Source organism: Syzygium oleosum, unplaced genomic scaffold (genome assembly GCF_021117445.2).
Source record: "Syzygium oleosum isolate NSW1041296 unplaced genomic scaffold, Sole_v2.1 Sole_v2.03, whole genome shotgun sequence".
Classification (NCBI taxonomy): Eukaryota; Viridiplantae; Streptophyta; class Magnoliopsida; order Myrtales; family Myrtaceae; genus Syzygium; species Syzygium oleosum.
Genome location: NW_026607487.1, coordinates 6,606,872 through 6,620,034, shown reverse-complemented (window position 1 = coordinate 6,620,034; position 13,163 = coordinate 6,606,872). Strand labels below are relative to the sequence as shown.

The window sequence follows — 13,163 nt, the reverse complement described above, 5'->3', positions numbered from 1 at the left end:
GGGGAAGGGGGGGAAGGCTGCTGAACGTGGGCTGGCTGAATGGGGGAGGAGAGAGAGAGGGCTGGTCAGCTGGTCAAATATGACCGCCCCCAAGTGCCACGTGTCGCGATCCTACGCAATTTCCCGTTTTGCCCTTGATCCGACGGCCTAGATTCAACCTAATCCAATAATTGAAGGGCAAAGAGGCCAATTGTCCAATAATGCAGCTGATATTTTCAGACCTGATTATCCCAAAATTATCCCCAAAATTCGGAACTGAAACGGGCCCAGGGGCAAAATTGTCATTTTTCCGGTCCCGGGGCGAAATTCCAATTTTTGCACATACGTGTTCCATATGTGCGTGGCCAACATAATGTGGTGTCGGAATCGCGAAATTCATCGCGCAAGCCCTCGAAAATTGACTGCAAAGTTCCGGGAATAAAATAATATTATTTTTCACTTCCGAGCCAAAATTCCAATTTTTGACCGAAACAACTCTAAATGCGCGTGGCCACCCCAAAATGACACTAGCCTCGAAAAATAACCTCAAACGACCTCAAAATCCAACATCGGTGTCTACATGGGCAAAACCGTAATTTTTCCGGCCCCGAACCGAAATCCATTTTTTTGCAGAAATGGGTGGCCCCAAGGTTGGCCAAGCCAAAAACGTCATCGGCCGCTCAAAATTGTCACTTTCAAAATTCTCGATTCCCGGGCCCGAATTCGAAGAAATGACTAAAATTGAACAATCGCGACTTTAGCTTATCTCTTGCTAACGGGTGGCTCCCTAGAATTACGCGCTCTCGACCCGTGACCGAAATTAAGTCAAATCACGTTTAAGTTTACTCTTCCCAGGACGACCTCGATTGTCATATAATTGCGAGGGTCTGTCACTAGTGCCCTTCGGACACGATCAATCAAATAGACCGGTCTCGGTTGGCTCAAAACATTCCCTCGTCAATCCATATGGTCGAAGATCAAAGCCAGGTCGAGTTCTTTGGTCGTGCGAACTCAATCCCGTAATAGCCTTACCCCTAAGGTTAGCATCCCGAGAATGCGCGGGTCCCGGGTGAGATCTCACTATAGTGCATTGGTCAAATTCATTTCCTAAATCCCGGGAAAATGATCGAAAATTCAGACTGTTACCCTAAATCAGCCGATCCACAACGGGCTTCTACATCAAATTCCGATTACCAAATCTCACCAGAGGACACGCTCAATCACATCTAGGTTTCTGGAGGTTGTCTTCTTTTGATTGCACGATATTCAAGAATTCGAAGATTCGATCATATTATCTGAAGCTTCATGACTCGATTGCGTTTCAAGACAAGACCAGTACTTTGGGTGAACTTGTCCTTTTAACGTGCGAATGCGCTTTACCCAGTATCTCATTTCTATGTAGGATGATGCCAATGCCATGACTAGCAAGCAGAGGAATCAGGGCAAGGATTGGATACTATCTCCAGAGCGAAAATAAATTATTCTTCAAAGCAAAGCATAGCGGTCATGTAAGGCAACTTCAACAAGGCTAGCAACGAAAGCACATGAATCCTCGTATATAAGCCAGCAAATTTCACGAATCCTCTCATCGGTCTTTTTGCTCTTCAAATGGCTAATCCTGCATTTGATGACAAACAAGGTACGTGACTCTCTCTCTCTCTCTCTCTCTCTCTCTCTCGTAAATTGTATCAAAGAACATTAAACATGGGCTTCACTGTCACCAATCTTTTGCCTGCTGTTTCATTTGCAGGAGCAGAGAGAATGGTGTCGGATGCTCCCCCAACTCACTACGTGCTCAAGATACAATCATACTCATTGCTCTCGAAGAACTCTGTGGACAAGTATGAGTCCGGGGTCTTCCAAGCTGGAGGCTACAAATGGTAAAAATGACTTCACTTTTCCCATCCACATAATTCGTTTGCCAATCTTTTTGGGTTCATCGGACAGTGATTCTTCTTTTTGCTGTCTCTTTCTTTTTTCCACAGGAAGATGGTTCTTTACCCAAATGGGAACAAGAGCAAGAACGTGAAAGAGCATGTTTCGCTTTACCTGTCAATGGAAGAAACAAGCTCACTCCCCTCGGGTTGGGAAGTTCGTGCTTTGGTTAGATTCTTTCTGCTTGACCAGGACAAAGACAGTTACTTGACAGTCCAAGGTATGGATAGCTTCAAACCACATACTATCTCGTCATTTTGTCCTCATTTATATAGTTTGGTAAGATTGAAAAAAAAAAAGTAAGCTATTCGATTAGCAAGTTAGTTAAGCAGCTGAGTGTCTGTTGATAGACGTGATTCTTGTTTTTTTATTCCGCAGATGCCATGAGAAAGGAATGGCGCTTTCACAGGATGAAGCTCGATTGTGGCTTCGACCAATTTCTTCCTCTGAAGACGTTTAACGATGTGCAGAACGGATATCTCATGGACGATACTTGTATGTTCGGCACAGAGGTTTTCGTGACAAGGGAAAAGAGCACTGGCAAAGGAGAGAATGTGTTGATGGTAAAGGACGCAATCGGTCAAAAGCACGGTTGGAAGGTCGACAACTTCTCGAAATTGGACAAGGAATTCTCCGAGTCGAAAGTATTCGTAGCCGGAAACCAGAAATGGTATTGCTCTCAACTTTCCTGTTATAGGCATGCGCTAAACAATGGATGCCAATCTCCTCTGCTCACTTGCCTCATGATATGCTCCTACACTAATCATGGAGAACAATGAACTGTCTCGACAAAAATATTTTGGGTCATATTTTTTCGAGGAAGTTTTTTCAATTTGTCTTCTGATTGATGGATCATAAACAACGCACATTCATTTTGCTAAAATTTTGTATAAGGGCGATACCTGTATTGGTAACCCAACATTAAGATGCATGTTTTTCTTGCCGGAGATGGAACTACAGTATTGAAAAAATCCTCACCAAGTTCAGTACCATCCGTCCTTCCAGGAGTGAATAGGATTGGGCATTGAAGCGAGTGAACTGCTTTATTGTTCGATCAATGTAGTCGAGTCTTGCAAACAAGAATACATTTATTCACCAGACGATGTGTATGCCATTGACTCAGGAAGATACGGCTCTATCCAGACGGAAAGGGAAACGGACTCGGAGGTTTCGTCTCTCTATATTTAGTTTTAGGCGACGCGGACACCCTTCCTCCCGGCACTAAAGTATATGCAGACTTCTCGCTGCGCATCATGGATCAGCTTCAAGGAAGGCATATCTCTGGAAAAGGTGATTACTTCTTGTAAGAAATACAGTTACGAGCAATTGAATTCTTGTTTTTGACATTGGAAACGCATTCTCTATCTCTCTCTTTCTTATGCAGCTAATCACTGGTTCAGCGCCTCAACTGAGGAGTCCGGTTGGGCGAGATTCATTTCACACGCTACCTTCTATTACCCCAACACAGGCACTTTGGTGAAGGACACCTGCGCGGTCGAAGCAGAGGTCACCGTCCTGGGCGTGGTGAACGCGCTGTGAAGCCGCCATTCTGTTGAGATTCACACTGTCAATCAGTAGCATTGTTGTGAATATTCGCATACCAGCACTGTAATGATACAGACTATTTCCAGGTTGCTTTATATCAGTACATTACTCAAAAAGAATAAAATTAAAATTTGAACCCTGATCCGAAAGATACGCACCAAAGCACACATTGTTCTTCTCCGCAAAGTCTTTACTACCAGTCTGACTATAAATCAATTTTGCTATATGATGAACTTGGTACTCGTCAAAATAACTTCTCCTCCTCCTCAAAAATTTATTATTTTGCTCCAATGAGCTTAAAGATTTTGTGCACCAGCACATTGTTTCCAGAGACATAATCTTTGCGCGAATCGTCCCTGAAAGTTCGGTCTTTGTACAAATTCTCGAGTGCCCCCACCTGGGCACGACCAAACCCATTTTAGATGCTTATTTGAATGTTAAAGGGCATTCAGTTCTCTCCAATTTTCAGTCGATTTGCATGTTCGAATAGGAACATTTTGTTGGTATGCTCTGCTAGGACACCACGCAAAAAATGTAAAGACGTATCCGAATTTCCGTCTAGATACCCACTTATATACCTCTATCTCTTGAAATACATGTCTGTACCCTAAATTTAGCAAATTGTTCATCTATTTACGATTTTGTCACTTTCCTTTCCAAATATTTCTCTCTTCATTTTGTTCCGCAAGTCTCCCTCTTCTCAAGCTCGCGCCGTGGCCGTGGCCGCGGCCGCCGGAGCTTGAAGCCCGATCTCGCGGCCAGGCCCACAAGGTCTAGTGGCCAAACCGAAAGTGATTAGCGACAGACTCATACAAGCGAAGACAAGGAAGGATTGCAAGAACCGCGCATTGAATTGATTCCCACTTTCAGGGGCTGATTACTGTATATTTCCAACCAATTTCACCTACTCGCACTCTCCTTTCAATCTTCTTGCTCAGGCGTCGACTTGTTTTGAGCTCGAAATCGTTCGACCATGGCTTCTTCTTCCTTCCCTCCCTCATGATAACATCGTCCGCCCATAACGCGATTTCTCATGAAACAGCAAAATTTGTCCTTCTACGAGATATCATCCGTCTTCGTTTGGTCCCCGAAGGAACGCCAGATATAGCCATGGCGAGCGGCATAACGTTGGAGCGGTAGGAGATGATGGGGTCGCCGGCAGTGAGGAATGGTGGCGGTGGACTCAGGTTGACCATGACATGCATAACATCTTGTGCTTTGCCCTTGCCCGAGTATAGTCGTGGCATGATCTTTTGAGAACATCTAAAAATCTCTTTATTGATACCGATATGAACTTGACCAAATTAAGATGGACCTTAATTTCATTTTACAAAAAAGAAAAAAACATGATCAGACAATTTAAAATAGTGAATTCCTAATCACGTTAGTGCCAAAGTCATGTCAGCCAGCTTGATATGATTACTATGGTTTTGCTTTTGACATCAACCTAAACAATTCCATCTAACTAAAGCTAATATAGGATCCATTTGCATTTTCTCTATCAAATCATTCCATCTAAAACATTGGGATCTTAGCCAAATCAATGTTTGTGGTGGAACTGATGTCTCGACTCTACTTTTAGGTGCCGAGTTCGAATCCTTCTTCACATGCAGTCAGTTCAGACTTACCCGGTACCGAGAGTTGGGGCCCCTCCTTGCACCCGATGAGATTGTACTCGCCACAACCAGACCAGTATAAGCAAATATGGCGTGGGTTCACCTAGTAGTCATAAAGAAATTCATCCCATCTAGATTGGTTCACGGTAGTCGTCTTCTCGTTCCATACAATGCTCTTGAGAAAAAAAAAAAGAAATAAGGATGAGTTATTTAGCTAGACAAAATCAAATAAGTAACCTGTTGTATAAGTCAAAATTCACCATGCTGATGCATTTTTGGTATGCGATAGCAAAAAATGATTATCCTTTGTCACAGATGGAATTCATAATTGAGCTTTTTCGCAAAGAATTCATAATTGAGCTTTTTCGCATGAGAGTTGCAGAGGATCCTTCAACTGAAAACACGAAATTACCAATACCTTTTTCTTTTGACCAGAGAATTACCAATACTTCTGTGGTTAAAAGACATAAACACGTATATACTTGGACTCCATTTGTTTCGCGGAAAAATGAATGCTCTGAAAAATATTTTCTGAAAAATGATCGCTTGTATTACTTGAAATAAAAAGTCAATCAAGATTTTTTAATTATCGATAACAATACATGTCTAAACATCTTCTTGGACAATGAAAACATTTTTCATAGATTCATTTTTGTAAACGATACAAGTGTTCATTTTACGCACCCTTAAATTTGATCGAATGTAGCAGCACACTTTATGTTGAGTTGAATCCATTTAGTTTTGAAAAAACATAACGTTACTTGTAAATGTTTTGAGTAAAAATAAAAGCTGCCACGTTAAATTTTACCGTCACCTTAAACTAGGACCTTACAGAGATATTTGATTTTACGATATTCTAAGACTTAATTGTGTTATTGGAAGTTTTGTGACATGACTGCATTTTGATAAATAATTAGTACTTCTGATGTACTTATATTTCTGATGTGCCAATGTACATACCAAATATCTCAAGTTTATGTATAATCATGCCATGACTAGCAAGCAGAGAAATCAGGGCAAGGATCGGAACTTTCTTTTCCTTGCTAGAGTTTTTTGCTTTCACTGATCTTCATTGGAATCAGGGCAAGGACTGGATACTATCCCTAGAACCGAAAAGAAACTCATCTTTAAGCAAAGAATAGCGGTGCTGTAAAGTAACTTCAAAAAGGCTAGCAACAGATGCATATGAAATATTATACATAAGCCAATAAATTTCATGGATCCTCTCGTCAGCCTCTATACTTCGCAAATGGCTAATCCTGCGTCTAATGATCTACAGGGTATGTGACTCTCTCTCTCTCTCTCTCTCTCTCTCTCTCTCTCTCGTAATTTGTACAAAAGAACATTGATGATGGGCTTCACTGCCATCAATCTTTTCCATGTGTTTCATTTGCAGGAGCAGAGAGAATAGTGTCAGAAGCTCCACCAGCTCAGTATGGGCCTGTTTGGTTCAACTTTGAAAATGCTACTTGGGGGAATGCAAATACCTTTGAGTGAAAGCCCATTGGGCAAATGTAAATGGTGTTTGGTAAAAATATTTTGTAAAGCTACTTTGGCCAAAATATAGTGTTTGGTGAATTTTTTTTTGCAAATGGACTTTGAGAATTATTTTATTTATTAAAAAAAAAAACAAAACCCACCGTCGCCGGAGCAGGCCGCCGGCGGCCATAGGCCCTCGCCGGCGGCGGCAGATCTGGCTCGCCGGCGGTCGCCCGACCTCGGGCTACCGCCGGCGAGCCGGATCTGCCGCCGCCAGCATGCCGCCCGAGGCCGGGCGACCCTCGGCGGGGGTCGCAAGACCCAGGGCGACCCCGCTGGGTCAGCGCGACCTCAGGGCGGCCGTCGCTGGGTCGCGCGACCTCGGCGGCCGTCGCTGGGTCGCGCGACCTCGGGCGGCCGTCGCTGGGGTCGCGCGACCTCAGGCGGCCGTCGTCGTCGCGCGACCTCAGCGGCCGTCGCCCTGGGGTCGCGCGACCTCGGGCGGCCGTCGCTGGGTCGCGCGACCCGGGCGACGGCCGTCCGAGGTCGCATGCGACCTGGCCGGCCGTCACACAGGTCGCGCGACCCGGGCGGCGGCCGCTGAGGTCGCGCGACCCGAGCGGCCGTCGCCCGGGTCGCGCGACCCGGCGGCCGTCGCCCGAGGTCGCGCGACCTCGGGCCGCCGCCCGGGTCGCGCGACCCAGCGACGGCCGGCCGGGTCGCGCGACCTCGGCGACGGCCGCGCGACCCCAGCGCGGCCGCCCGGGACGGCGTCGCCGGGCGGTCGCCCGACCCCAGGCGACCTCGCCGGCCGCTCTCCTCGCCGGCCACCCTCGCCGGCCGCCCTCGCCGGCTGCATGTGAAGAACAGATTCAACCCAAAAAAAAAAAAAAAAAAAGGTAAACAGTAGCATTCGTGGAATGCTGAAAGCCCAAGGCTGGTCCGAACCAGCCTTGGGCTTTCAGCCTTGAGAAGGCCAGCATTTAGCCAAAGAACTCCAAAAATGATTTGCCAAACACAAAATAATTCCCCCAAAGGGCTTTGGAGGTTCAAAGCTCCTTGGCAAAGCCCAACCAAACACCCCCTATGTGGTCAAAATACAATCATACTCATCTCTCTCAATGAACTCCGGGGACAAGTACGAGTCAGGGGTCTTCCCAGCTGGGGGCTACCAATGGTGACGATCCTCCACTTTTCGCATCCACTTATCTATTTACCACTCTTTCTGGGTTTATTGGACAGTGATTCTTCCTCTTTGTTGTTTTCAAAGGAAGCTGGTTCTTTACCCAAATGGGAACAAGAGCAAGAACGTGAAAGAGCATGTTTCGCTTTACCTGTCAATGGCAGAAACAAGCTCACTCCCCTCAGGTTGGGAAGTCCATGCTTTGGTTAGATTCTTTCTGCTTGACCAAGACAAAGACAGTTACTTGACAATCCAAGGTATAGCTTCAAGACACATATTATCTCATCACTTTCTCATCTATTTATACTCTTCAATAGTTGTGCCACATGGTTAGCATGCATTCTCTTAATGCAGGCATGATCAAGCAACATACCATCTCCTTTATACCAAGTTTTATTTATAATTATAAATCCATGGTCAATATGGCTACCCTATTTCGCAAAAAAGGGAAAAAATATTGAATCAAGTAATATAGAATAGGAACACTCTTTTCCTTTTCATGCTCTGAGTCATTTAAGGGTGCGTTTGGCAACTATTCTGTTCCCGGAAATAATTTCTGTTAAAAAATGATTCTTTTTTATTTCGTGCCCGGGAATAATTTCTAAGCATTTAAAAGTGTTTGGTAACTGCCAAAAATTTCTATTCTTGGAATAGAAAAAGAACATAAATGCATTTGGTAACTGCTCAAAATTTTTTTATTAATAATATTTTGAATTTTAATATTTCTTTCTTTTTATTTTTCTTCTTCTTTCCCTTCCTTGGCCATGGCCAGGTCGCCGGCGCCAGCGATCGGCCACAGGCCAGGGCCGGCAAGGGTCCAGCCCTCGCCAGATCTGGCGAGGGCGGCTCGCGACTTGGGCAAGTGCCACCCTCGCTAGCCCTAGCCTGTGGCCAGTCGCCGGCCACAGGCCAACAAGAAGAAGAAGAAGAAGAAGAAAAAATTTTCTTTTTCATTTATGATTCTTGTTCTCAGAATCAAGAAGCAACGTTTTTTTGCTTCTTGATTTTGTTCCAAAATTGATTCTGGGAACAAATTTTTGCAAATTTGTGCCCGGGAACAAAAAATTTATCAAACAGATTTCTGTTCCAAAACTGATTATGCGAACAAAAGAATAGAAATAGTTACTATTTAGCCGTTGTCAAACGAGCCCTAAGTTTGAGTTTATCCATGTAAGTATACTCTTAATGGGTATAAGCAATTAAGCAATGAATGTTCATGGTAGATAAGCAGCCAGAATTGGTTGATTGATTCATTTCTTGTCCTTCCCGCAGATGCCGGGAGAAAGGAATGGCGCTTTCACGGGATGAAGCTTGAATGTGGCTTCGACCAATTCATACCTCTGAAGACGTTTAACGATGGGCAGAACGGATATCTCATGGACGATACTTGTGTGTTTGGCGTGGAAGTTTTCGTTACCAGGGAAAAGAGCACCGGCCAAGGAGAGAACCTGTTGATGATAAAGGACGCGGTCAGTCAGAAGCACGTGTGGAAGGTCGACAACTTTTCCAAATTGGACGAGGAAGTCTACCACTCGAATGTATTCATAGCCGGAAACCAGAAATGGTATTGCTCTCAACGTTTCTCGTATAGGCATGCGGCTAAAAATTGGATGTCAGTCTCCTCTGCTCACTTGGCTTGTGAAATGCTGCTATACTGATCGTGGATAACAATGAACTTTCTTGACAAATGTATTTTGGGTCATATTTTTCCGATGAAGTTTGTTCAACGAGTTTCTGATTAGTAGGTTAAAAACATGGACATTACAACATTTGTATTCCAACAATAGAGAGGCATGTTTTTCCTGCCGGAGAGGGAGGAAACACGGTCCAAAACTTTTGCTACAACACAAAAAAATCCTCACCGAGTTGAGTACCATCTATCCTTCCGGGAAGGAATGGGATTTGGGCATTTAAGCTAGCGAATCACTCTATTCTTCAATTGACGTCGTGAAATCTAGAAAACCAGAGTACGTTGATGGATCAGATGTCATGTGTGTCGTTCATTCAGGAAAATACGGCTCTATCCGAACGGGTGGCGAAGCGGACTCGGAGGTTTCGTCTCGCTGTTTTTAGTTTCTGCCGACGCGGACACCCTTCCTCCTGTTACTAAAGTATTTGCAGGCTTCTTGCTGCGCATCATGGATCAGCTTCAAGGAAATAATTACTTTATAAATGGTAACCATTTCTTGCGCGAAAACAACCTACGAGCGATTGAATTCTTGTTTTTGACATTGGAAACGCGTTCTCTCTCTCTCTCTCTCTCATGCAGCTAACTGCTGGTTCAGCGCCTCGAAAGAGGACTGGGGTTGGCCGAGATTCATTTCGCATGCCAACTTTCGTTCTCCGAACAAAGGCTATTTGGTGAGGGACACTTGCGTGGTCGAAGCAGAGGTCACCGTCCTGGGCGTGGCGAATGAGCTGTGAAGCCGCCATCCTGTCGAGATTCACTCTGTCAATCAGTAGTAATTGTTGTGAATATTTTCATACCAGCACAGCACTGATATGATACAGATAATTTCCGGGTCCTGCTGATTCTCTCATGCCATCCAGTCATTTTCCTTCGGGTCTCCAACTGTTGCTTGATATTAGCATACATTGGACCTTGATCCGAAAGATAAGAATCAAAGCATACATTCCCTCAGCAAAATCTTAACTATAGTCTGACCCGCTAATCGCTTCAACAGATCATTGCACTCCTCATAATATCATCTGAGTATCACTACGTAAATCAATTCTCTGACTGACTAAATATTTATGAACTTGGTATTCATCACATCACTGTTTTTGCCCCCCCTCCCCCCCCAAAAAATTATTATTTTGCTAGAATATTCTTAAGGTTTTGTGCATCAGAATATCATTTCCTGAGACATAATCTTTGCGCGAATTATCTCTAAAAGTCCGGTCTTTGTACAAATTCTCGAGCGCATGCCCAAATTATGATGTTTTATCTGGGCAGGACGAAACATTTTGAGAGGCTTTGTTTGAATGCTAAAGGGCCTTCAACTCACTCTAAATTTTAGTCAAATTCGAATGCTAAAGTAGTAATATTGTGTCGGCATACTCTGTCTATAAAAATAAAATAAAGGGAAAATATCGAAAACATATATGAATATTCACCTAAATACCCACTTATATACTTCTATTTTTTTTTATGAAAAAAATACATTTTTGCACCCTTTATTGAGCAAATTGTCCGTCTATTTACAATATCGCCATTTTCCTCTCCAAAATATACCCTTGCTTTCTCATATAATACACAATCGCAACCTCCTCTCTCTCTTTCTCAAGCTTTGCTAGTGGCCAAACCGAAAGTGATTAGATTGCAAGAACTATGCATTAGATATATTCCCTCTTTCAGGTTGGAAAATTCAAACCAACTTCACCTACTTACAATCTCATACACTCCTCTCAATCTTCTGCTCGTGCTTAGACTTGGTTCGAGCTTGAAATCGTTAGAACATGCCTTCTTCTTCCTCCTTCCGCCACCACGACGACATAGTTTATATCCATCACACAATTTCTCGCGAAACAGTAGAGTCTATCCTTCCATGAGATATGTTCCGCCTTCGCTTTGTCTCCAGAGGAACCCCGATACGAGCTCGCGGCCATGGCCACCGCAATGGGTGTAATGTTGGAGGGGTGATCCGAGACAATGGGCTCGGTTGCCGGCAATGGGGAATGGTGGCGGGGGACTTAGGTTGAGAATTTGAGCGTGTGGATTTTGTGAGGCTAGAACTTTTCGGAGATGAAGGGTATTTTCGCCATTTTAGTACCGCAAAGGTATGAAAGTTGTGTGTCGGGTGGTGATGAAAACTCAAGTATGTATTTGGTAGTTTCTTTACAAGTACCGTGTATTCAACTAAAAATACACAAAAAAAAACTAAATCTTAAAATTACCAAAAAAAGAATTTGGTAGTTTTCGATTCAACAACTATTTTAGGCAAAGTTGTATGAAGAATAGATCATAAGTCCTAATAATATTATGGGAAAAGACCACAAAAAACCTCAAACTATGCCACTTGTGACAAATTTACCCTGAACTTTTTTTATGGCACAAAAAACCACAAACTATGCCACCTGTGACAAATTTATCTTGAACTTTTTTTTGTGACATGAAAAACCCCAAATTATGCCACTTGTGACACATTTATCCCACAATACTTTGGCCCATGAGCATTTTCGTCTTTTTTCTTTTTCTTTTTTTTTTCTTTTTTTTTTCCTTCTCTCTTCCCTCCACCATGGCCGGCGGAGGGAAGCCGGCGAGGGCGGCCCTCGCCGGCGCTGGGCAAGGGTAGCCCTCACCCGACGCCGGCGAGGGCAGCCCTTGCCTGAGTCGAAGTCAGGCGAGGGCGGCCCTCGCCGGACACCGGCGAGGGCGGCCCTTGCCGGACGCCGGCGAGGGTAGCCTCGCCCGAGTCGGAGTAGGGCGAGGGCGGCCCTCGCCGGCGTCGGGCGGCCCTCGCCGGCGTCGGGCGAGGGCTGCCCTCGCCGGTGTCGGCGAGGGCGCCTCGCCGACCCTTGCCCGGCGCCGACGAGCCCTCGACGGCTTCCCTCCTCCATGGCCGACGGAGGGAAGAGAGAAGAAAAGAAAAAAAAAAAAAGGAAAAAGATGAAAATATCCATAGGCCAAAGTATTGTGAGGTAAATGTGTCACAAGTGGTATAGTTTGGGATTTTTCGTGTCACAAAAAAAAGTTTAGGATAAATTTATCACAAGTGACATAGTTTGGGGTTTTTTGTGGTATTTTCCCAATATTATTAAGTCAAAAATTATTATTTAAATTGTGTTTTTAAACTTACACGCCATCTAAGTATTTCTCAATAACATATTCCGAAGTCAGGACTTTTTTTTTTTTGGTCAGATGAAGTCAGGACTTAGACGTGACCTGGAATTGCGTGACATTCTCATCATATTTGCCACGGCTACCATTCCATGATGCTAATAACTTATCTCTCGATCACATTCATTCCATTTAAAGGCGGACATTTATCACCTTGAATGAAGAAAAAGAGAGAAATCACTGATCGGTGGCAACTTTCTTCTCACCAAATGGTTCAGACTGAATTAGCCAACACACAGAAATCGAGCACGTATCGTAAGCAGATGGATCGACGGAAATCGACAGCGATCATATAGATTAGGTATAAATATTGTTTTTTCTCAAATTATTAGATTTGAGAAGTAGAAACAAAAAAAGTTTTAAGATTTTTCGAGCTACCTTTTGTAATCCTTGAATTTCCATAGTGGATTTGCTTCTCCTCTCCTAGGATTTTTCCCGTAAGGATTTTCCATGTAAATCTATATGTTCTTTTATTATTCTCAATTTTAATTTCGTTGTAACTTCTACATTGGTCGTAGCAGATGGGGTAGCCGGCAATGGGGTATGGAGCCAGTGGACTTAGTTTGATAGTGACATGCATAACATC

At 44.0% G+C, this 13,163-nt stretch overlaps 1 protein-coding gene across 3 annotated transcripts; it reads left to right on the top strand.

Annotated features, from left to right (window-relative positions):
- The first annotated feature begins 1,545 nt into the window (after positions 1–1,545).
- On the top strand, positions 1,546–10,257 carry LOC115692625 (uncharacterized). 3 transcript variants are annotated; one of them, XM_056310132.1, is made up of 6 exons: positions 1,546–1,618; positions 1,730–1,859; positions 7,825–7,994; positions 9,010–9,301; positions 9,746–9,912; positions 10,007–10,257. In XM_056310132.1, exons 1-6 carry the CDS (start codon positions 1,588–1,590, stop codon positions 10,159–10,161), a joined length of 945 nt encoding a protein of 314 aa, XP_056166107.1. In that variant the 5' UTR covers positions 1,546–1,587; the 3' UTR covers positions 10,162–10,257. The 3 variants fall into 3 exon arrangements, with proteins under 3 accessions (XP_056166107.1, XP_030475394.1, XP_056166108.1); XM_030619534.2 differs by lacking the exons at positions 7,825–7,994; positions 9,010–9,301; positions 9,746–9,912; positions 10,007–10,257 and adding exons at positions 1,965–2,134; positions 2,293–2,584; positions 3,038–3,204; positions 3,299–3,612; XM_056310133.1 differs by lacking the exons at positions 7,825–7,994; positions 9,010–9,301; positions 9,746–9,912; positions 10,007–10,257 and adding exons at positions 1,965–2,134; positions 2,293–2,584; positions 3,038–3,204; positions 3,299–3,612 and having other exon boundaries at positions 1,570–1,618; positions 1,736–1,859.
- The last annotated feature ends 2,906 nt before the right edge of the window (positions 10,258–13,163 follow it).

Coding starts and splice junctions, on each gene's coding strand:
- LOC115692625 (XM_056310132.1), top strand. CDS start 1,588: ATGGCTAATCCTGCATTTGATGACAAACAAG. Junction 7,995..9,009: donor CAGTTACTTGACAATCCAAG/GTATAGCTTCAA, acceptor TCCTTCCCGCAG/ATGCCGGGAGAAAGGAATGG. Junction 9,302..9,745: donor ATAGCCGGAAACCAGAAATG/GTATTGCTCTCA, acceptor TCGTTCATTCAG/GAAAATACGGCTCTATCCGA.